Source organism: Triticum urartu, chromosome 7A (assembly GCF_056163025.1).
Source record: "Triticum urartu cultivar PI428250 chromosome 7A, HENAU_Tu73, whole genome shotgun sequence".
Lineage (NCBI taxonomy): Eukaryota > Viridiplantae > Streptophyta > Magnoliopsida > Poales > Poaceae > Triticum > Triticum urartu.
The window spans coordinates 142,810,480-142,836,138 of NC_141879.1; the positions used below are offsets into that span (position 1 = coordinate 142,810,480).

The 25,659-nt window shown below is 44.3% G+C and overlaps 1 protein-coding gene and 1 pseudogene across 1 annotated transcript; one reads left to right on the plus strand and one right to left on the minus strand.

Annotated features, from left to right (window-relative positions):
• The first annotated feature begins 1,307 nt into the window (after window positions 1-1,307).
• On the plus strand, window positions 1,308-8,176 carry LOC125519805 (pantothenate kinase 1). Its single transcript, XM_048684574.2, has 17 exons — window positions 1,308-1,621; window positions 1,731-1,862; window positions 2,320-2,360; window positions 3,506-3,622; window positions 3,815-3,934; window positions 4,021-4,115; window positions 4,191-4,284; window positions 4,685-4,816; window positions 5,465-5,577; window positions 5,781-5,901; window positions 6,242-6,358; window positions 6,436-6,530; window positions 6,623-6,716; window positions 6,934-7,059; window positions 7,135-7,247; window positions 7,389-7,578; window positions 7,702-8,176. Exons 1-17 carry the CDS (start codon window positions 1,501-1,503, stop codon window positions 7,843-7,845), a joined length of 1,965 nt encoding a protein of 654 aa, XP_048540531.2. The 5' UTR covers window positions 1,308-1,500; the 3' UTR covers window positions 7,846-8,176.
• A 14,985-nt stretch (window positions 8,177-23,161) lies between these two features.
• Window positions 23,162-23,727, minus strand: LOC125518528 (alpha-amylase/trypsin inhibitor CM2-like; annotated as a pseudogene).
• Window positions 23,728-25,659: the final 1,932 nt, after the last annotated feature.

The window sequence follows — 25,659 nt, forward strand, 5'->3', positions numbered from 1 at the left end:
TATTATAGGGCTACACATCACCCTTTAGATCTCTTGCCGAACCTTATGCAAAAATTTTGTGGTTCCTTCAGTAACATGTTGTCACACTCGTGAAGCCCAACGCAGAGGTAACCTAACTTGGGCAGCACGCCACCGGTGGACTCACGTATACCCGCTTCCCCCTAGTTATCTGATACGGCATTAGCAAAACCTGTTTCCAGAAGCCAGTACGCTTCAAACCACTTCTTTCTGTGAGTACCATTTAGTTATGTAGCATAGTGATCAGTATCTGGCAGTAATGGTCGGTGATCCAATCCATTGAACCCCATGTTCATAATGGCGGTTGTTGGGAACAATTGTCACCAACTTTCAGTAGCTACCTTGCGATCAAGGCACTCGCGTATAGCTCCAGACGTCCACGTAAACTCGTCCCCTACGTAGCTGACATCCTTCAGCTCACAATCATCCAACACATCATGAAACGCTTGCACGTACGGTCGTGAGTGAGGGTCCCCACACACCACTCACAAGAATGGAGGATTTCATTGAAGTCCCTAATAAACAATTAAGGCAGACCATGTGGTACTTTCAGCTCTCATACGTTTGCACGCTTGTACTTTTTTGGCAGTTGAACTCTCTATACATACCCACAAAACGGCATACTTTATCAACATCTTACGTGATCAATTCACCGTACATTCTCACAAAATGGCATACTTTATCAACATCTTCATTGATTCATTCTCCATACGCTCCCACAAAACGCCATACCTTACAACATCTTCTGTGACCCATCCTCGGTACATACCCACAAAACGCCGTACCGTATCATCATCTTACGTGTTCCGTATATCAACAAGGCAGGACTCATCCATAATGGCGAAGGTCTGCTTACATGGTTCATGTTTATACATTGCCCGTGTCTGAATGCCTACAATGTAACCAGTATTGCATAGGTATTAAAAAAAATCTTGCAGTAGCTCACATACAAATGTACATGTACACAACAAAGAATAAAGTCAGAAATTTTCGACATTTGAGATGCTTCCATGGAGCCCAAGATCCATTATTATGATGTTTTCAATTCCCACTTGAACGCAAGTTGCCATTCCTTTGGAGTAGCCAACAGCCCAACACTGTCCAAGTTCCAAGCTAGGAAACTTATCACTGTCCAGATTAAAAAAGAGGCCCGGCAAGGCAGGAGACTTGGCTGGCTTGCCTGGCACCCAAATCCAATCCAAATCCCAATCCGACCTGTTTACTCCGACCCTCCTTCTATTCTTCTTGGCCTCTGACTGACTCTGGCTGGGATCTCTCATCATCCACCACCCACCCACCCTGCCCTGCCCTACTGCTCACCCACCAGCGCCCAGCTGCGATCGCACCAGCTAGCCGCCTGCCTGCCTACTACTACTCCACTTCCCCGCAAAGTCCAAGCGCGGCAGTCAAACGCGACGAGGAGGCGCGGCACGGCAGCCAAATGCGCGCGTGATCCCCGAGGGGCCGGCGATCCGTGCTGCAATGGGCCGCCAGATCGACCTCTCCGGCGCGGAGATCCGCGCCGACCCCGGCGACGGCAGCCCGCCCATCTTCCTCCCCCGCCAGCCCGCCGCCTCCCCGCTCCTCGCCCTCGACATCGGAGGTAATTCTTAATTTTTTATAAGCTCCCGGCTGCTTCTGAATTCTGGATTTCCGGCTGGTCTCGGTGGTCTTTATGCTGCTGGCTGAGGGCGAGGGTGCCGCGGTCGCAGGGACCCTGATAAAGCTGGTGTACACGGCCAGCTGCGGCGGCGAGGAGGAGCTGCGGTTCGCCAAGTTCGAGAGGCGGAGGCTCGACGACTGCTTCGACTTCGTCCGGGCACAAGGCCTCCTCGGTTGCAATGGTATGCACCTCGCTGGCTGCAGCGCCGAATTGATTGATTCTTCTTTACCTCATTTGGCTTCCTGGCACGGTTAATCACGCAATGTGGAGATTGGAGAATTGGGTGACCCTGCTCCGCTGGAAAATAAGTAGGATAGGATGGCTTGATCAGCAGCTGTTACTTGCTCGTGAGCTAGGGTGTTCTTCAGAGCATTCAGAAGTTTGTTGCTGTCGACTTGTAGCTCATGATCAATTTTAGGACGAGGGGAATCTAGAATTTAGCTGTTGACAACAGTTACGGCATTTGCAATCGCTCTTTTCTGCGATGCAAACACAGTTTTTTACTCTGTTTTCACTCTGTCAAGTTTCAGCTTCTGCCCAACTAAAAAAAAAGGTTTCAGCTTCTGTTGTTTGATGATTTAGTTATGTGTTGGAGTTTTATCTTTATCATGGGTTGAAGTGTAACATTCTCATGCCAGGGACAACGACAGGGTCAAGCAAAGAAAATATGACACTGAAGGTATGATTTGTTTTTCTTGTGTTAGCAAGTAGCAACGACCTTTTGGGCTTATGACCCACAAGATGAATACGTTAATAAAAATGGAGATCATTTATGCAGTTAGCACTTGGAAGTTCTTATCTATTTATTTGCCGTAACTTGTATGACCTGCTTTACCTCTTCTCTTACCCAAAATGTAAATTTTCAAATGACACATTCATTCTGCACCAGTGCCTTGGACAGTTACATGGGATTTGGTTCGCTATCAACATCCCTGAAACTCTATAAGACTATTTATTAGTGCTCCTGTCAACATCCACCAAAATCATTCTTACCAGTTTCAATTTATTGTTAAAAATAATTCTTGAAATTAATGTTCATGGACCCACGCTATCGATAATAAATACTCTTATAGAGTTGCAGAATAAATTCTTGTCGTCAGGCAACAGATTATAACTGTTTTTGGTGCACCAGGGAACACAGATATCACCTCCTGAGTTAATACTTGGCATACTTGTAGGCTTTAGCTGAGGCAAATCCCTCGTTTATTCCACTGCCCAAAGTATCATAATTGCAAACACAAGAATGCCGAATGATATGCACTTGTGAATTCTGATTGCTTGAATACCATATGCAAATATCTTAAATGAATAATGTGGAGCGTATTAATGCGGTTTGCACTTTGGCAAAATCCAGATCCACTAAAATCATTCTTACTATTTACAATTTATTGTTAAAAATAATTCTTGCAATTAATTTTCATGGACCCATGCTATCACTAATAGATACTCCTAAAGAGTTGCAGGAACAAAATTTTGTCGCCAAGCGACAGAGTGTAACTGTTTTTGGCGCGTTTAGGAAACATAGATTTCGCCCCTAGAGTTGAGACTTGTGCATACTTGTAGCTGAGGCAAAACCCTCGGCAACTCGGCTGCCCCAAGTATCAATAATTGCAAACACAAGAATGACCAATGATGTGTGCTTGTGAATTCTGATTTCCATATTGAATATACCTTTGCTTGAGAATTTAGAGCTTAATATTGTCTGTTTGTGTTTTGTATTACAGCCTTGTTTAATGTTTAACACGTACCCTTGTCATTTTATTTTGTATTGTTTGATTGTAAAATAGCTTGACCAGAATCGACTGTAATGGAGATCATTTGCAGGCAACAGGTGGTGGATCATATAAATTTGGTGATGATTTTCGGCAAAAATTAGGTGTTAGTCTTGACAAGCTTGATGAAATGGACAGTGTTGTTTCTGGAGCAAACTTTTTGTTACAGGTGAGTTGTAAGCTGCTCTCATCATACCACATACCTTCTCATTTGGATTTTGAACTTTAAAAATTCTTTCACATTGTAACACTGCTTAAAATATGGTTCTTTCCGGTTAATATTTTGTAAGGTATTACTGCATTCTTGATATTTATTTCTCATTTAGATCTGGTTTTCCATTTAACTGATGCTTCCTTGCAGAATGTTCCTGGCGCAGCCTTCACACACATGAGTGGAAAGAGGAACTCGATTGATATTTCCCCAGATAACTTGTTTCCTTACCTTCTTGTGAACATTGGCTCAGGAGTTAGCATATTAAAGGTTGCACTTCTTCGTCATCATGATTCTCATATGGAAATACAGCAGAATGCAGCTCATATAACCATGTGTTATCAAGTATAATGCAGGTCACTGGAAATAGAAAATTTGAAAGGGTAACTGGGACACATATTGGTGGCGGTACTATGTTTGGGTTAGCAAAACTATTAACAGGCTGCAAGAGGTAATGTGTTTCCTTTTGCATCATAAATATCTTGGTTTACATATTTTTCCCACTAATATATTATTGTTCTCTTAGTTATGATGAATTCCTGCAATTAAGCCAGAAAGGGGACAATTTTGTACTTGATCTAGTTGTGAAGGATATATGCGGGGAGCTTGCCTGCCAGAAGGTTTGCCGTCACCCTCCTTGCCTTGTTGTTGCAGTTCTATGTACTTGCCTTTTTATTTTGTGGTAGTTTTGGTAGGCCAGTAGTGCCCTAGTGTGTTGGTCAATTCTGTCAGACTTGAATATTTGCTAGGAGAATATTGATAGTTTCATTGCTTGCTTATGATTCTGTTACTACTTGGCGGTATAAATACTTATGCTTACCTTGAATTAACTTATTCATCAAGATTGCTTGGAAAGCAATATGTCTACTGGGAGCATTGTCTTTAGAATAATTGATGAAGCACATTGAAATCTTTATCTTGAATATTTATATTGTATTAAAAATATTAATTCTTTCGCATACCATGAATGAGCATTGGTCCTTATAGATTACTGATTTATCCTTTCCTAATATGTTTCAGCAAGGACTGTCAACTTCGACTCTTGCTTCTAGCTTTGGAAAAGTTATTACTTCTATGAAAAAGCTAGCAGATTACAAGCCTGAAGACCTTGCATCCGCATTGTTGAGTGCCTTTACTTACAATATTGCACAAGTGAGTTTATGTTATGTGCTCCCGCATGTTATTAAATTATACTTATTGTCTCAGCTACTCATAGCTGTTTACATGGATGGCACTCAACCTCGCTTTATTGGAAGAAAAGAAAAACTAAGCAGACATGCTTGTTGATCTGAAGAAGAAATGCATAGTAGTATAACGACTTCTACTGGAGAGAAGAGGCATAGGGTTTACTCATTCAATGTCACAAAGTGTTTTTTATCTCAAGACAAATTGTTTCAGTAAAATCATTTTGATTTTGTTTAAACGGCCTTAAGCATGTTATTAATAGGAATAATTGCATTATAAGAAAGTACATTTTATGGGGTACTTTCACCGAATGTTGCTTCCGTAGTCCCTGATGCCTAGTATAGAAAAGACTGAAGAGCTGTGTGGTTTTTCAGTCTGCTTCATCTTCTCCAGCCTGGTAGCTTAGGCATGTATGGGGGCATTATGCTGCGATTGATCTCTCCTTTTTTTCTTTGCTTAGTAGTTGTAAAAGACATTATGGTTTCTGGTAAATGAAACCGGAGGGGGAGCCCCTTATTAAAAAAGGGTACTTTTACGGTTTCCCCTATTGGTGCTGGTCTATTGTTGTCTATTGAAATATGGGTTCATATCACACTCTTCGTATGTGTCCTGCAGATTTCTTTTCTTGTTGCATCACTCTTGGGCCTCAGAAGGGTCTTTTTTGGTGGATCATACATACGTGGACACAAGAGCACAATGGATAATATTTCTTATGCACTAGACTTCTGGTAAGCATTTTATATTTTCCAAATGTATTCCTCTTGATGAGCATCTGTTCATATAAAAAATATAGAATGCTTGTATTTAGTAGTATAAGTTTGTGGTCCTTAAGAGGATTCTAAGAAACTCCTTTTTGGTTTCTCATTGAATGTTTCTACTCTTATTTTATCAACCTTGGAAAGAATCTTAACATTTGAGGTATGTCATTCAGGTCAGAGAGTCAAATGCAAGCTTCATTCTTGCAACATGAAGGGTATTTAGGTGCTCTTGGTGCCTTGATGAGTTACGGGGATCCCAGAGATGAAAACTTGAACCTCGAGGAATCTCAAGAGGTGAGCTCCTATGATGATATCCTTTATATGTTTATCATTTTCTTGCACACTACAAGAAACACGACAAGTTTGAGTATCGTGTTTTATTTAAGTAAAATGCTTGTGCATAATGTGTGCCAGTGGGAACAAATTGCACACATTTTCAAGTAAAGCAGAAATAAAGGACTGATCTACCATTCCATTTGTATAGTTGTGGCTTGGACGCCACAACAATAACACATAGAGTTTTTTATGCATACAAGTCATGTGAATAGGTACGATGCAGAAATAAATAAATGTTATTGTGGTTAGGCTGATTTATCTTTCCAAGCTTAATTGTGGGTTTCCCCCACTGCTGTAGGAGAACAGTCATGAGGCAGCAGGTCCTACTGATGTGACATCAGCAGACGAACACAACGATAGCAACATATTTCCTTATCTCCTTGTTAATATTGGATCTGGTGTCAGCATGATAGAGGTTAGCCAGCACACTGCTTTCATTCTTTTTATTATTTGTGCACTAGCACTTCTATCAGCAAAAAACAATCTTGTCAGGTAATTGGTAAGGGGAAGTTCGAGCGAATTATCGGATCACATCTGGGTGGTGGTACTATCCTTGGTCTTGCAAGGCTTTTAACTGGCTGTTCAAGGTACTATCGAGTTAGCTTGTGTGCTTATAAGATGTAGGAATGTTCGTTGATACATGATTAAACAATCTCTGAATTTTCCTTGTGGCTTGTAGTTATGAGGAATTCTTGGATTTGAGCCGGAGGGGTGATAATTTGGCTGTTGATTTGACTGTTGGAGACATTTATGGGGAGCGTGGTTATCCAAAGGTATTTGATCTGTACTCTGGAAGAATATATTTTTCTGTGAGATTTCTGCTATAATAATAATAGTAACATTTATTGCAGAATTGAACAGCAGTCTAACAAGCTGTTGTACAGATTTGAAGATTAGTTTTAGGGCTTTGACATGCTTATCATGGAAATTATGAATCTCTGGTACACCAGGCGATCAGTATGCCCATTAATTTTTCTCTCTTTGCGCTAGATTGGTCTTCCAGCATCCACTACCGCAGCAAGCTTTGGAAAAGTGAACTCGGGCAAACTTTCAGAGTACAAAGCAGAAGATCTCGCAGCAGCTCTGCTCAACTCTTTCACATACAACATTGGACAGGTATTTTCTCCAGATATTGGAATTACCAGGCACCATCATGAAGTATCCTCTGATGTGTTCTTATTTCTTATCTAGATAGCCTACTTTGTGGCTAATCTATCAGGCCTAAAGAGAATCTTCTTTCGAGGTGCTTATGTCTGTGGTCATGAGAAGACTATGGACAAGATTTCTCGTTCCCTCAAGTACTGGTAAGGAATTTTCTACGTGGATACCGTGCAAAATATCTTTGCAATTGTACAGAAAATTTTGCTATCCAGGAACAGGAGAAGAATTGTTGTACTATGACCAGGCAATTGATAATTGCTTCGCTCCTTTTGTTTTGCTCCCAGGTCCAAAGGTGAAGTTCAAACGACATTTCTGTGTCACGAAGGGTTCTTGGGAACCCTAGGTGCATTCTGGAGTTATGAGAACATGGGCATTGACGGCTTGGCATCACATGAAGTCATTAGGGAGGTCTTGCTTGGTGCTCCGTACACCGGGCAGTTCCCATCTTCACCATTGACTCCAGAGCAGGAAAATGTAGGTGACACGCAGTAGCAATCTAATCAGTATACCAACATTCTCTTGAGTAGTCCATTGTCGACCTCAGACACTTTCTCCTTCTCATTGGCATTTCACCTTGTATATGTGTGCTTCTTTTAGGGGAGAAACACAACCGCTGAAGCTGAGGTGGAGAGGCTGCGGCGTGACAATGCAGTTCTGAAGTCCGAGCTTGAACGGTTACAAAGGGAGAATGCAGAGCTGAAAGCCAAGTTAGTGAAATCCGATGAAGCGGCTACCTTGTAAAGCAATAAAAGGCCAAAGCATGTCTCCATGGTAAAAATAACAAGATAGTGAGATGTGGGGGCACAAACAGCCTCAGCTTGTTGTAACCTGTAATAGTCTTGGCGATGGTTCAAAGGTTGTCTACAGAAATAGAATTTCCCATAGGTAGTTACCCCAAATTAGGGCTGCTCATATAGTGAGTTCATGTTGTATGTTTATCTTTATTTTGCATACAAGTGTGTTTGTATCTATTTCATTTGTGTAGGCTTTATTGTTGTCTTGTAAATATGGAAGCAGTACTCTAAAAGTCTAAAGTAATCAATAAAATCAGTTCTCATAATTTATTGATAAATGTGTGTTGCACTTAAGAATTGGATTTCCCTGTTTCTCTTCCTGAATCAAGATTCTTTTTTAATAAAAAGATAAAGTGTTGGTGAAATGCTAGGCGTGATACTAGTCGAGCATTATTTGCTTTTCTTTAACTCTACCCATGGTCAGTAGGACCCAGGGCATTTTTTTTAAAGAAGCGAGACACCATGTGGAGACTGCACCTCAAACGTGGGAGAGATATCCTTCCCCTGATTGTCCAAAATGGAAGGATTCCGGCGGGTAAATGAAGGAAATATTTAGCAGGGTGACCAGCCAAGATTGAACATATTATGATAAGAAATAATGCATTATTACAACCATAATAAATTACGCTAAACAGAATATCACGTATTGTCAAAGATTGATTCACTGCCGATCTTATGAAGTACTGTGAAACACTACTAGGAAAAGGGCTATAGATGGAATTGACACTGATGGCGCATCAGACATGTGGTGCGCCATTACTATATACTAATGGCGCATGCAAATACTAATGGCGCACCACATCCACGGTGCGCCATTAGTAATTTTTTTTAAATTTTATCAAAACTACTAATGGCGCTTACCACTCCCACGGTGCGCCATTAGTAAAAAAAGTTTTTTTTTAATTTTTTTTCAAAACTACTAATGGCGCACCGTGGAGTGGTGCGCCATTACTAGTTGAACTAGTAATGGCGCACCACCCCTACGGTGCGCCATTAGCAACTTGGCCACCACTTCCACCGAATGCCCCCCCGGACCGCCTTTTCAGTTTTAAAAAAAATAAACAAAAATGATGTAAATGTCAAAAAAATAAAAGAAAATAAGTTTCCCATGTGATATGTGGTCTAGTTGTTGTGAAAATTTACAAATATGAATTTCGATTTTATTTGCAAAATCTCTCAAGAATTTGTAAAATGGGCATAACTTTTGCGTACGAACTCGGATGAAAAAGTTTTTTATATGAAAAATCATCTACTCGAAAAGTTACATCCGAATTTAACCGGGGAACTGTGTTAAACATTTTCAAAATCCTCAAAAACCTAACAGAAAAAAAGATACGGGGTTTTTAAGATCTGGAGAGGCAAAAAAATTCAAAAAAAAAATCAAACTTACTAATGGCGCACCTACCCATGGTGCACCATTACTATCTTCCCGCCTTCAAAATTCAAAATAAGTCAAAAAAATAAAAAAAAAGTTACTAATGGCGCACCTGCCCACGGTGCGCCATTAGTATCTTCCCCCCTTCAAAATTCAAAATAAATCAAAAAAATAAAAAAAAGTTAGTAATGGCGCACCTGCCCGCGGTGCGCCATTACTATGCCATATATATGGCTGGGCGTGATTCTCTCCTCCTTCATTTTTCTCCTCCACTCCACCTCTCCTCCACTCCATCTCCTCCTCTCCTCCACTCCATCTTCCCTTCTCTCCTCCACCATACTACCTTCCTCCTCTCCGGCGACCTCCTCCTCCTCCTCTCCGGCGACCTCCTCCTCCCTCCTCTCCTCCCTTCCCCTCCCCTCACGGTTTCTCCTCCCTCCTCTCCGGTGAGCTCCTCCTCCCTCCTCTCCGGTGAGCTCCTCCTCCCTCCTCTCCTCCCATCCCCTCATGGTTTCTCCTTCCTCCTCTCCGATGCTCCGGTGAACTCCTCTCCGGCGACCTCCTCCTCCTCCTCTCCGGCGAACTCCTCCTCCTCCTCTCCGGCGATGTAGGCGAGCGCCTCTCCGGTGACCTCCTCCTCCTCCTCTCCAGCGAACTCCTCTCCGGCAAAAGAACACGGCAAAAGAACGTACGAGATCCAAAAACAGGAACAAAATTTGAAATAATATCGTGCCAAAAAACGAGCAAAAAATGGGCAAAAAAATCACGATCCAGATCCAAATTCAAAATTAAAAAATAGCAATGGCGCACGGTGGGGGTTAGACGGTGCGCCACTACTATTTTTCCGCCTTCAAAATTCAAAAATATTAATGGCACACCAGTGGCCTATACTAATGGCGCACCAGTGGCCTATACTAATGGCGCACCGTGGTCTATACTAATGGTGCACCAGTGGTGCGCCATTAGTATACCAGATACTAATGGCGCACCAGTGCTGCGCCATTAGTAAAAAATACTAGTGGCGTGATACTAATGGCGCACCAGTGATGCGCCATTAGTAGGCAAAACTGGTGCGCCATTAGTAGCCCTTTTCCTAGTAGTGTCGAAGTCTCGTAAAGAATGACAAAGAAAGGGGTGGTGTTCGAAAGGATCTCGTTGGAGACAATAGATACATCGTGCTTTTACCTAGGTTTAGGGTCCTATGGGTAATATCCCTACATGAATTGGCATTTTATAAAGTATAGATTGGATCCATAGAAAGTTAGGTCACATCAGTGTAGTCTCGCAGAAGGTGCTGATCTTAGGCAATTCCTGGCGAGGTCTTTACACATGTTGACCCCTACCGGTAACATGAGAACTATCTTCGAGGCGACTCATGAGGAAAAGATCACCCGGACATAGCATGTCCATCCTTGTCCTCTACTCTTGCGCGACTAGTGTGGGCCGCAGGGTGTGCGTAGGTGTCTCTAGACACTCTTTGGTTGTCTCTGTCTATCAAACCCGTAGGGTGTACCCCGTACATTATTACTCATTGACACATGTGTCTAACATCTTTAATCATCTTCAATTTATGAATGAATAATTGATATGCTATATCTAAAATTCTTATCTTAATTATCATACATGTTTTTTTGTTGATAATGATCATACATGTTGTTTGTACATGATATTAAGTTATTATATATAATTAAAGTCATATGGTGAGGTAGGCCGTAGTTTTCATCGGATTTTACAGCAGCACGCGGGAGTTCCCCAAATATTGGTCCAGGTAATGAGAAGAGTTCAATAAAATCAATGGCTAGATGATGTTTAGATCATCTAGAGAAATAAATTTGCTTCATGAAGTAAAAAATAATTCCTTTAACATGTAGGATATCTAAACAATGAGATCAAATATGCATTTGAGTAACCTTGCCCAAAGTTTTCTTACTCTCATGTACTTGCTACATGTCGAGGAAAATTATGTCGGTGCCCCATCACGTGACAATATTTGCACGTGATTTTTTTGATCACAAAGGTATGCTAGGGTCACCATGGATCTCTAGAGACAATGATTTATCCAGGCTCGAGCCCTTTTGGGGTGGGTATAGCCCTATTCCTGCTTTGCTTGGATTATATCTCGGGATAGAGTACAATTGTGGTTACAATGTGGAAATCTAGCGAGTTGATACACAACTTGACGACTACGATGGACAAAATAGGCGAGGTGCTATGGATCACTAGGGCTTTTGTCCCTCTTGAAAATTATGGTTGTGTTGAACCTGGTAGAGCTTCGTCCTCTTGCAGGGGTTTGCTATCCTAAATATACTGACAACATAGCAGTGACCTCTTTCCAAGTACACTATCGAATATGTGGATCGAGGAACACTTGTGAGGGTCACAAGCAATGCATAAGATAACAACAAGGCTTTTTTTTGGAAAAGGATAACAACAAGGCTATAAAACCACCAGGCATATGAACACAAGATTGAGTTGAAATTTAAGAACCACAAAATGATTCTCTTTATTCTTGTTCATAGCAGATACTAAAGCAAACGTTGAGCAACGGGAGCTCACATATGCATATATGCATGTCACACATCCATGGATGGAACATGCTTATTCATGAGGGAAATATTTATCTTTATATGTCCAAACCGAGGCTAGAACATGACTAATATTATTTTGCTCTCTAGAAATGTGAGTAACCCTACACTCCCGCTCACCCATCAATCTCTTCACCTCTGAAATGACCATGTCATATTGTGATCGATCCTTGCTCCTAGCATTGATCAACTGGACCGCATGGAGACTATCACATTCCAAGATTACTGGAAGTTCCGTCCACTGGTGCGTTAGAGCCAGCCCTTCCATGCATCCTGCAAGCTCTGCATGAAGGGCATCCGGGCACGACCACAAGGATCTGCAAGCCGAAAAAATGATGTCGCCATTGTGGTCCCGCAGCACCATTCCCGAACCTGCTGTCCCATCATCCGAATTGAAAGAACCATCCACATTCAGCTTCGCCCAGCTCACCGGCGGTGGACTCAACTTGCAGGTCAGCTTCAGTTTGTTCTACACATGTGATATGGGCTGTTCAGCACCCTCCTGCTGGATCACCATCTTCCCCTTGTCCCAATCCCCTGCTGGGTACTGCTGGATCACCATCACCATCTTCCCTGAGGCATCAATTGGTGGTGCTGGTTTGTCATGTGCTATTTCATTTTGCACGAACCAACAGCGCCATAACAACATGAGTAGCCGTAGCCTGTCTCCCTCATCATAGCTCGCAATGAGATGAAGAACCCATTCAGGACCCGTATTATGAACTGCTTCCAGGTTAGGGATTCGCCACACTTGTGCCATTGCACGCCATAGGTCCACTACCCTCGGGCACCTTGGGAGGAGCAGGGCACCTCCATAATAATGCCCAAACGGCATGTCGCCCGTCCGGTGCCCCGCTCGCCGCGACTGAAGAGGGACGAAGCTTGTCCTCGAGCGCTAGCTGGTATGCACTACGTACGGTGAAGATACCAGTATGCTCTGCACCCCATGCGAGGAAATCCTCCCCCAAGCGAGGGGAAGCTTTTATCTTCAGAATCTCGTGTACATCAATGGGCATAAAATATTAGCGTAGAAGAGCTCCTCACCATGCACCGTGCTCATCCAGAAGTTCACTCACTCTGCGGAGACGGCACCTCCCTTGCTGTGAGATTGGTGGCCAGCCAACTGGGTGGGGTATCCAAGAGTCTCTCCAGATTCTGACAGACTGTCCGTTGCCGATCCGCCATACTAGTCCTTCCTTCAGTAGCTCCAAACCATGAACAATAGATTGCCAAGTTTGAGAAGCGTTGCTTGTGAAAACGGTGTCCTCTAATCGTCCATTGGGGAAGTACCGTGCTTTCAGAACACGTGCACAGAGGCTCTCAGGATTAACCAATATGCGCCAAGCTTGCCGAGCCAACATTGCCTGGTTGAACAATTTGAAGTCCTTGAAGCCCATGCCACCACACGACTTGGGTCTTAACAAGGAGTCCCAGGCCTTCCAATGTGTTTTTCTTTTGCCTCTGTACGATCCCCACCAGTAGCTACGAATCATCCGCGCAAGGTCATCACACGTACTTCTTGGAAACTTAAATATGCTCATTAGGAAAGTGGGAAGGGCCTGTGCTACAGCCTTAATAAGAACCTCCCGCCCGGCCTGGGACATCAGCTCACCCCACTGGATAATTCTCTTGATCATCTGTTGCTGAACATTTTGCAATTTTCCTCTTGAGAAACGTCCACTTGGTGTTGGAAAGCCAAGGTATTTTTCCTCAAAGCTCGCATTTGCAATATCCAGGATATGCATAACCTCCTGTTTGTTTGCCTCCGAACACTTGGGTCCAAACATGATAGAGCATTTAGCAGGATTTATGAGCTGGCCGGTAGCTCTAGCATATTTACCCAGTGCTTCCTTAACATGTGCAGCTTCTCCATTAGCCCGGAAAAACAAAAGTGTACCGTCCGCGAACAGAAGATGTGAGATACCCGGAGCCTGGGCACACACCCGTACTGGAGAAATACGATTTGCTGCAATCTCCTGTTTTAAAATCACATGTAGGCCATCAGCGACAAAAAGGAATAAAAAGGGCGAGAGAGGGTCTCCCTGCCGTAGACCACGTGACGGTGTGAATGAATCTGAGAGGGCTCCATTGACTTTGACATTATATCTCACCGAGGTGACACACCTCATTATCCAATTCACCCATCGATGAGAGAAACCCATCTGTTGCATCACTCGCTCCACGAACACCCAATGTACCCTATCATAAGCCTTGGATAGGTCGAGCTTATAAGCACAAAAGCTTTGCTCCGGGTCTTTTTCTTGTTTGATCGCATGAAAGCACTCAAAAGCAATTAAGGCATAATCCGTAATTAACGTACCAGGTACAAAGGTGCTCTGCTCTGGGGATACCAATGAAGGAAATATGCCCTAGAGGCAATAATAAATTTATTATTTATTTCCTTATTTCATGATAAATGTTTATTATTCATGCTAGAATTGTATTAACCGGAAACATAATACATGTGTAAATACATAGAAAAACATAGTGTCACTAGTATGCCTCTACTTGACTAGCTCATTGATTAAAGATGTTTGAGTTTCCTAACCATAGACATGAGTTGTTATTTGATCAATGGGATCACATCATTAGGAGAATGATGTGATTGGCTTGACCCATTCCGTTAGCTTAGCACTTGTTCGTTTGTTTACTGATATTGCTTTCTTCATGACTTGTACATGTTCTTATGACTATGAGATTATGCAACTCCCGAATACCGGAGGTACACTTTGTGTGCTACCAAACGTCACAACGTAACTGGGTGATTATAAAGGTGCTCTACAGGTGTCTCCGATGGTACTTGTTGAGTTGGCATAGATCAAGATTAGGATTTGTCACTCCGATTGTCGGAGAGGTATCTCTGGGCCCTCTCGGTAATACACATCACTATAAGCCTTGCAAGCATGATAACTAATGAGTTAGTTACGGGATGATGTATTACGGAACGAGTAAAGAGACTTGCCGGTAACGAGATTGAACTAGGTATTGGATACCGACGATCGAATCTCGGGCAAGTAACATACCGATGACAAAGAGAACAACGTATAGTGTTGTGCGGTTTGACCGATAAAGATCTTCGTAGAATATGTAGGAACCAATATGAGCATCCAGGTTCTGCTATTGGTTATTGACCAGATACGTGTCTCGGTCATGTCTACATAGTTCTCGAACCCGTAGGGTCCGCACGCTTAAAGTTCTGTGACGATCAGTTTTATGAGTTTATATGTTTTGATGTACTGAAGGTAGTTCGGAGTCCCGGATGTGATCACAGACATGACGAGGAGTCTCGAAATGGTCAAGACATAAAGATTGATATATTGGAAGCCTACATTTGGACATCAGAATAGTTTCGGGTGAAATTGGGATTTTACCGGAGTACCGGAGGGGTTACCGGAACCCCCCGAGGACTAATGGGCCTTGTTGGGCCATAAGGGAAAGAGAGAGGGACCAGCCTAGGGCAGGCAGCGCGCCCCCTTCCCCCTATCCGAATTGGACTAGGAGAAGGGGGGCGGCGCCCCCTTTCCTTCTCTTTCTCTCCTTGCCTTTCCCCCTCCTAGTAGGAGTAGGAAAGGGAGGAATCCTCCTCCTAGGATTCCTCCTCCTAGGCGCGCCAACAAGGGCTGGCCGGCCTCCCCCTTGCTCCTTTATATACAAGGGCGGGGGGGGGGGGGCACCTCTAGACACACAAGTTGATCACAAAGATCTCTCCCAGCCGTGTGCGGTGCCCCCCTCCACCATAATCCACCTCGGTCATACTGTAGCGGTGTTTAGGCAAAGCCCTGCTGCGGTAGCTTCATCAACATCGTCACCACACCGTCGTGCTAACAAAACTCTTCCCCGAGCTCTACTGGATCGTGAGTTCGCGGGACGTCACCGAGCTGAACGTGTGCTGAACGCGGAGGTGCCGTACGTTCGGTACTAAGGATCGGTCGATCATGAAGACATACGACTACATCATTCGTGTTGTCATAACGCTTCCGCTTAACGGTCTATGAGGGTACGTGGACGACACTCTCCCCTCTCGTTGCTATGCATCACCATGATCCTGTGTGTGCGTAGGAATTTTTTTGAAATTACTATGTTCCCCAACAGTGGCATCCAAGCCTGGTTTTATGCGTAGATGTTATATGCACGAGTAGAACACAAGTGAGTTGTGGGCGATACAAGTCATACTGCTTACCAGCATGTCATATTTTGGTTCGGCGGTATTGTTGGATGAAGCGGCCCAGACCGATATTACGCGTACGCTTACGCGAGACTGGTTCTACCGACATGCTTTGCACACAGGTGGCTGGCGGGTGTCAGTTTGTCCAACTTTAGTTGAACCGAGTATGGCTACGCCCGATCCTTAGAAGGTTAAAACAACACCAACTTGATGAACTATCGTTGTGGTTTTGATGCGTAGGTAAGAACGGTTCTTGCTTAGCCCATAGCAGCCATGTAAAACTTGCAACAACAAAGTAGAGGACGTCTAACTTGTTTTTGCAGGGCATGTTGTGATGTGATATGGTCAAGACATGATGCTATATTTATTGTATGAGATTATCATGTTTTGTAATGGAGTTATCAGCAACTGGCAGGAGCCATATGGTTGTCGCTTTATTGTATGCAATGCAATCACACTGTAATTGCTTTAATTTATCACTAAGTGGTAGCGATAGTCATAGAAGCAATAGTTGGCGAGACAACAACGATGCTACGATGGAGATCAAGGTGTCGCGCCGGTGACGATGGTGATCATGACGGTGCTTCGGAGATGGAGATCACAAGCACAAGATGATGATGGCCATATCATATCACTTATATTGATTGCATGTGATGTTTATCCTTTATGCATCTTATTCTGCTTTGTTTGACGGTAGCATTATAAGATGATCTCTCACTAAATTTCAAGATAAAAGTGTTCTCCCTGAGTATGCACCGTTGCCAAAGTTCGTCGTGTCGAGACATCACGTGATGATCGGGTGTGATAAGCTCTATGTCCATCTACAACGGGTGCAAGCCAATTTTGCACATGCAGAATACTCGGGTTAAACTTGACGAACCTGGCATATGCAGATATGGCCTCGGAACACTGAGACCGAAAGGTCGAGCGTGAATCATATAGTAGATATGATCAACATAGTGATGTTCACCATTGAAAACTACTCCATTTCATGTGATGACCGGTTATGGTTTAGTTGATATGGATCACGTGATCACTTAGATGATTAGAGAGATGTCTATCTAAGTGGGAGTTCTTAAGTAATATGATTAATTGAACTTAAATTTATCATGAACTTAGTACCTGATAGTATTTTTCTTATCTATGTTGTTGTAGATAGATGGCCCGTGTTGTTGTTCCGTTGAATTTTAATGTGTTCCTTGAGAAAGAAAAGTTGAAAGATGATGGTAGCAATTACATGGACGGGGTCCGTAACTTGAGGATTATCCTCATTGCTGCACAGAAGAATTACGTCCTGAAAGCACCGCTGGGTACCAGGCCTGCTGCAGATGGTGCTGACAACGTTAAGAACGTTTGGCAGAGTAAAGCTGATGACTACTCGATAGTTCAGTGTGCCATGCTTTACGGCTTAGAACCAGGACTTCAACGACGTTTTGAATGTCATGGAGCATATGAGATGTTCCAGGAGTTGAAGTTAATATTTCAAGCAAATGCCCGGATTGAGAGATATGAAGTCTCCAATAAGTTCTATAGCTGCAAGATGGAGAAGAATAGTTCTGTCAGTGAGCATATACTCAAAATGTCTAGGTATCATAATCACTTGACTCAACTGGGAGTTAATCCTCCTGTTGATAGTGTCATTGACAGAGTTCTTCAATCACTGCCACCAAGCTACAAAAGCTTCGTGATGAACTATAATATGCAAGGGATTAATAAGACTATTCCCGAGTTCTTCGCGATGCTAAAGGCTGTGGAGGTAGAAATCAAGAAGGAGCATCAAGTATTGATGGTCAATAAGACCACCAGTTTCAAGAAAAAGGGTAAAGGGAAGAAGAAGGGGAACTTCAAGAAGAACGGCAAAAAAGTTGTTGCTCAGGAGAAGAAACCCAAGTCAGGACCTAAGCCTGAGACTAAGTGCTTCTACTACAAACAGACTGGTCACTGGAAGTGGAACTGTCCCAAGTATTTGGCGGATAAGAAGGATGGCAAAGTGAACAAAGGTATATGTGATATACATGTTATTGATGTGTAGCTTACCAGAGCTCGCAGTAGCACCCGGGTATTTGATACTGGTTCTGTTGCTAATATTTGCAACTCGAAACAGGGACTACGAATTAAGCAAAGATTGGCTAAGGACGAGGTGACGATGCGCGTGGGAAATGGTTCCAAAGTCGATGTGATTACCGCCGGCACGCTACCTCTACATCTACCTTCGGGATTAGTTTTAGACCTAAATAATTGTTATTTGGTGCCAGCGTTAAGCATGAACATTATATCTGGATCTTGTTTGATGCGAGATGGTTATTCATTTAAATCTGAGAATAATGGTTGTTCTATTTATATGAGTAATATCTTTTATGGTCATGCACCCTTAAAGAGTGGTCTATTCTTGTTGAATCTCGATACTAGTGATACACATATTCATAATGTTGAAGCCAAAAGATGCAGAGTTGATAATGATAGTGCAACTTATTTGTGGCACTGCCGTTTGGGTCATATTGGTATAAAGAGCATGAAGAAACTCCATACTGATGGACTTTTGGAATCACTTGATTATGAATCACTTGGTACTTGCGAACCATGCCTTATGGGAAAGATGACTAAAATGCCGTTCTCCGGAACTATGGAGCGAGCAACAGATTTGTTGGAAATCATACATATTGATGTATGTGGTCCGATGAATATTGAGGCTCGCGGCGGGTATCGTTATTTTCTCACCTTCACAGATGATTTGAGCAGATATGGGTATATCTACTTAATGAAACATAAGTCTAAAACATTTGAAAAGTTCAAAGAATTTCAGAGTGAAGTGGAAAATCATCGTAACAAGAAAATAAAGTTTCTGCGATCTGATCGTGGAGGAGAATATTTGAGTTACGAGTTTGGCCTACATTTGAAACAATGCGGAATAGTTTCGCAACTCATGCCACCCGGAACACCACAGCGTAATGATGTGTCCGAACGTCGTAATCTTACTTTACTAGATATGGTGCGATCTATGATGTCTCTTACTGATTTACCGCTATCATTTTGGGGTTATGCTTTAGAGACGACTGCATTCACGTTAAATAGGGCACCATCAAAATCCGTTGAGACGACACCTTATGAACTATGGTTTGGCAAGAAACCAAAGTTGTCAGTTCTTAAAGTTCAGGGCTACGATGCTTATGTGAAAAAGCTTCAACCTGATAAGCTCGAACCCAAATCGGAGAAATGTGTCTTCTTAGGATACCCAAAGGAAACTATTGGGTACACCTTCTATCACAGATCCGAAGGCAAGATATTCGTTGCTAAGAATGGATCCTTTCTAGAGGAGTTTCTCTCGAAAGAAGTGAGTGGGAGGAAGGTAGAACTTGATGAGGTAACTGTACCTACTCCCTTATTGGAAAGTAGTTCATCACAGAAACCGGTTCCTGTGACATCTACACCAATTAGTGAGGAAGCTAATGATGATGATCATGAAACTTCAGATTAAGTTACTACCGAACCTCGTAGGTCAACCAGAGCAAGATCCGCACCATAGTGGTATGGTAATCCAGTTCTGGAGGTCATGTTACTTGACCATGACGAACCTACGAACTATGAAGAAGCGATGATGAGCCTAGATTCCGCAAAATGGCTTGAGGCCATGAAGTCTGAGATGGGATCCATGTATGAGAACAAAGTGTGGACTTTGGTTGACTTGCCCGATGATCGACAAGCCATCGAGAACAAATGGATCTTCAAGAAGAAGACAAACGCTGACGGTAATGTTACTATCTACAAAGCTCAACTTGTTGCAAAAGGTTTTCGACAAGTTCAAGGAGTTGACTACGATGAGACCTTCTCACCCGTAGTGATGCTTAAGTCCGTCTGAATCATGTTAGCAATTGCCGCATTTTATGATTATGAAATTTGGCAAATGGATGTAAAGACTGCATTCCTGAATGGATTTCTAGAAGAAGAGTTGTATATGATGCAACCTAAAGGTTTTATCGATCCAAAGGGAGCTAACAAAGTGTGCAAGCTCCAGGGATCCATTTATGGACTGGTGCAAGCATCTCGGAGTTGGAATAAACATTTTGATAGTGTGATCAAAGCATATGGTTTTATACAGACTTTTGGAGAAGCATGTATTTACAAGAAAGTGAGTGGGAGCTCTATAGCATTTCTAGTATTATATGTGGATGACATATTATTGATTGGAAATGATATAGAATTTCTGGACAACATAAAAGGATACTTGAATAAAAGTTTTTCAATGAAAGACCTTGGTGAAGCTGCTTATATATTAGGCATCAAGATCTATAGAGATAGATCAAGACGCTTAATTGGACTTTCACAAAGCACATACCTTGATAAAGTTTTGAAGAAGTTCAAAATGGATCAAGCTAATAAAGGGTTCTTGCCTGTGTTACAAGGTGTGAAGTTGAGTAAGAATCAATGCCCGACCAATGCAGAAGATAGAGAGAAAATGAAAAGTGTTCCCTATGCTTCAGCCATAGGCTCTATCATGTATGCAATGCTGTGTACCAGACCTGATGTGTGCCTTGCTATTAGCCTAGCAGGGAGGTACCAAAGTAATCCAGGAGTGGATCACTGGACAGCGGTCAAGAACATCCTGAAGTACCTGAAAAGGACCAAAGATATGTTTCTCGTTTATGGAGGTGACAAAGAGCTCATCGTAAATGGTTACGTTAATGCAAGCTTTGACACTGATCCAGACGATTCTAAATCATAAACCGGATATGTGTTTATATTAAACGGTGGAGCTGTCAGTTGGAGCAGTTCTAAACAAAGCGTCATGGCGGGATCTACATGTGAACGGAGTACATTGCTGCTTCGGAAGCAGCGAATGAAGGAGTCTGGATGAAGGAGTTCATATCCGATCTAGGAGTCATACCTAGTGCATCGGGTCCAATGAAAATCTTTTGTGACAATACTAGTGCAATTACCTTGGCAAAGGAATCCAGATTTCACAAGAGAACCAAGCACATCAAGAGACACTTCAACTCCATTCGGGATCAAGTCCAGGTGGGAGACATAGAGATTTGCAAGATACATACGGATCTGAATGTTGCAGACCCGTTGACTAAGCCTCTTCCACGAGCAAAACATGATCAGCACCAAGGCTCCATGGGTGTTAAAATCATTACTGTGTAATCTAGATTATTGACTCTAGTGCAAGTGGGAGACTTAAGGAAATATGCCCTAGAGGCAATAACAAAGTTATTATTTATTTCCTTATTTCATGATAAATGTTTATTATTCATGCTAGAATTGTATTAACCGGAAACATAATACATGTGTGAATACATAGACAAACATAGTGTCACTAGTATGCCTGTACTTGACTAGCTAATTGATCAAAGATGGTTAAGTTTCCTAATCATAGACATGAGTTGTTATTTGATCAATGGGATCACATCATTAGAAGAATGATGTGATTGACTTGACCCATTCCGTTAGTTTAGCACTTGATTGTTTGTTTACTGATATTGCTTTCTTCATGACTTATACATGTTCTTATGACTATGAGATTATGCAACTCCCGAATACCGGAGGAACACTTTGTGTGCTACCAAACGTCACAACATAACTGGGTGATTATAAAGGTGCTCTACAGGTGTCTCCGAGGGTACTTGTTGAGTTGGCATAGATCAAGATTAGGATTTGTCACTCCGATTGTCGGAGAGGTATCTCTGGGTCCTCTCGGTAATACACATCACTATAATCCTTGCAAGCATGATAACTAATGAGTTAGTTACGGGATGATGTATTACAGAACGAGTAAAGAAGACTTGCCGGTAACGAGATTGAACTAGGTATTGGATACCGACGATCGAATCTCGGGCAAGTAACATACCGATGACAAAGAGAACAACGTATAGTGTTGTGCGGTTTGACCGATAAAGATCTTCGTAGAATATGTAGGAACCAATATGAGCATCCAGGTTCCGCTATTTGTTATTGACCGGAGACGTGTCTCGGTCATGTCTACATAGTTCTCGAACCCGTAGGGTCCGCACGCTTAAAGTTCTGTGACGATCGGTTTTATGAGTTTATATGTTTTGATGTACCGAAGGTAGTTCGGAGTCCCGAATGTGATCACAGACATGACGAGGAGTCTCGAAATGGTCGAGACATAAAGATTGATATATTGGAAGCCTACATTTGGACATCGGAATAGTTCCGGGTGAAATCGGGATTTTACCGGAGTGCCGGAGGGGTTACCAGAACCCCCCGGGGACTAATGGGCCTTGTTGGGCCATAAGGGAAAGAGAGAGGGGCCAGCCTAGGGCAGGCATGCAGCACGCCCCCTTCCTCCTGTCCGAATTGGACTAGGAGAAGGGGGGTGGCGCCCCCCTTTCCTTCTCTTTCTCTCCCTGCCTTTCCCCCTCCTAGTAGGAGTAGTAAAGGGAGGAATCCTACTCCTACTAGGAGGAGGATTCCTCCTCCTAGGCGCGCCAACAAGGGCCGGCCGGCCTCCCCCTTGCTCCTTTATATACAGGGGCAGGGGGGCACCTCTAGACACACAAGTTGATCACAAAAATCTCTCCCAGCCGTGTGCGGTGCTCCCCTCCACCATAATCCACCTCGTTCATACTATAGAGGTGTTTAGGCAAAGCCCTGCTGCGGTAGCTTCATCAACATCGTCACCACGCCGTCGTGCTGACAAAACTCTTCCCCGAGCTCTACTAGATCGTGAGTTCGCGGGACGTTACCGAGCTGAACGTGTGCTGAACACGGAGGTGCCGTACGTTCGGTACTAAGGATCGGTTGATTGTGAAGACGTACGACTACATCAACCGTGTTGTCATAATGCTTCCGCTTAACGGTCTACGAGGGTACGTGGACGACACTCTCCCCTCTCCTTGCTATGCATCACCATGATCCTGCGTGTGCGTAGGAATTTTTTTGAAATTACCATGTTCCCCAACAACCAACTCATCCAGGATAGGCCGAAGTCTATTGACTAAGCACTTAGCTATCACCTTATAAATGACGTTGCAGAGACTGATAGGCCGGAAATCAGTTAGGCGAGTCGGAGAGTCAATCTTGGGGATCAACACAATAACGGTGCTTTAACACCATCCGGCATGACTCCAGGGGCAAAAAACAATTTAACAGCATTGATTATGTCATCCTTCATCATCGACTAGTGTTCAAAGGACCGATCGGAGGACCGGACTGTGGTCTGGCTCCGCTCGGTCCCGCTTAACATCTCTAGTCTGTGTAGGGATGATGTTTCAGGCTCTTGAGTAATACACTCCTTTTTACCCCCGCAAAAAAAGTCCAAACCGAGGCAGTATGGGGCGTTGTGAACGGTCATCACGTTGCAGTGCCCTGGCGTGACAAGCACCTTGGTGAAGTCCCTCTGGGCCTCCTTGGGGCACTCGGGGAGGTCCTTGAGCACGCCGGAATTCAGATCAGACCTCCGCCCTATGAAGTAGCACAACGCCTCACACCGGCAATGCTGCGAAGCATTGGAAAGCTCCCTGCAGCACCGTTCCCATGGGGTGTTCCCCGGCTCGGTGGACACCGGCGGCCCGACAATGCCGACGCCGCAGGTTTGCTGTGTGACATACTCCCGGCATCCTTCAAGCGGGTTTCTCGGAAGGCCCATCCCCGGGTAGCAATATGGGCTTGTGGCCGCGGCGGCGGCGAAGACGGAGACCAGGACGGCGGCCAAGAGGAGGGGGTGATGCTAGACTTGGACGCCATATTATTCTTTCTAGCTTGGTCCGGTTTCTTACTGGGCACTGGTGGTAGTAAGTGTTGAGTATATGTGTTACATGCATATTGTGTATTGGGCCCGCCTCCTAGTTTCTTGTATAGTTGAGGTCCGTGGTCCATCTTTGTATATCATATATACGTGCCTATGCACGAAAAGCAATACATCGTGCAATTCACATATTCTACATGGTATCAGTTTTCAGGTTAAAACCCTAATCTTCCGCCGCCGCTGACGTCGCGCCTCCTCCCACGCCGGCCACCGCCCGCGCGCCTCCTCCTGCGCCGGCCGCCTCCCATCCCTCTCCCGCCCGCAGCGCTCGTCACGCCCACTCGCGGCGCTAGTTCGCATCGCACGCCCGCCTGCAGCGTTTCTCCCACTCGCTCGCCGTCGTCCGCATCAAGTAGCCATGGCTCACGTGCATGCACATGCAGACACATGCACGGGTGCACGTTCTGTACAAGGACGTGTTACACGGGCTGGAGTGCATCACCGCTCGTCTGCATCTTCTCAATTTTTCTCATCACGCGTCTCGGCGGATCACCCGATGCACGTTTCCGTAAGATTAAGTGAAGACCAAAGTCAAGTTTACATGCCTCTGCCGGGAGGCCCGTCGTCCGCCGCCTCTGCCGTCCCGCCGCTAGTGCCCTACGGTGCGGCCCTGCCAGCCCGTCCAGACTTGCCGCATGGCCTGGCTTTGCTGTCCCCACTGACGTACGTCACCGCCCCATCTCCAGCGCTCTCTGGCTAGTCCGTCGCCGGCACCGCCTCTGCCCGTCGATCCCTTGCTGTTGCGCGGGGCGTTCAACGCGCCCGTGTATGGGGCTCTCAGGTACTGGTGGGGGTCGTCCGCAGGCCAGCACTCGCCCGCTGGGTAGCAGCCAGACGATGCTCAACACCTGCAGCATCTGTCAGCGGGCCCGCAGGTTTTTCCGACGGGCCATCCGGCCTATCCGGCACCGCAGTCACAGCCAGGGCTGCTTCCCATACCGTCTGGAGAGTACCCACCGCCGCTGCCAAGCGGTGGCTACGGCCTTCCCATGGTGTCTCCGTCCCCCTCGCCGGTCCTGCCGCCGGTGCCCTAGGACTCTGTGCTCCTTCCCGCACTGCATGCCGCTCCTACGCCGAACAACTACACCGGAGATGATGATTGGTACATGGACACCGGGGCTACGGCTCACATGTTTGCTCATCCTGATAATCTTGCCTTCTTCATTCCCGTCACCATCAACCGCTGCATAATTGTCAGCGAGGGTTCCACACTCCCTATCACACATGTCGGGCACAATTCTTTTCCTTCCAAGTCCATGCCTATTACTTTGTCTAGCATACTTGTGTCACCTCATCTTATTAAGAACCTTGTTTCCGTTCGTCGTTTAACTCATGAAATCCTGTTACTGTTGAATTTGACGAGCTTGGGTTTTGTGTCAAGGACGCTCAAACTAGGATGGTACTTCACCGATGTGACAGCCTCGACGAGATCTGTCCAGTGCATTCACCACCCACCTCCACCATCGCACTGGTTGCTCTCTCTGTCGGCGTCGATCTCTGGCACGCTCGTTTGGGTCATCCCAACCCCGTCACACTTCATCATATTCTTAGGAGTTTCAGTTTCAGTTGCCATAAGATAGAGGATCACACCTGTCATGCCTGTCGTGTTGGCAAATATGTTCGCCTCCCGTTTAATAACTCCACCACCATAGCTTTTTTTCCTTTTCAGTTGATTCATAGCGATGTGTGGACCTCTCCGGTTCCTAGTAATTCGGGCTATTTATTTTATCTGGTTATCCTTGATGATTGTTCTCATTATGTGTGGACTTTTCCTTTGCGCAGAAAGTCGGATGCACTCTCCACTTTGACGGCTTTTTACTCCTATGTCAGCACGCAGTTTGGGCGTCCCATCCTTGCTCTTCAGACTGACA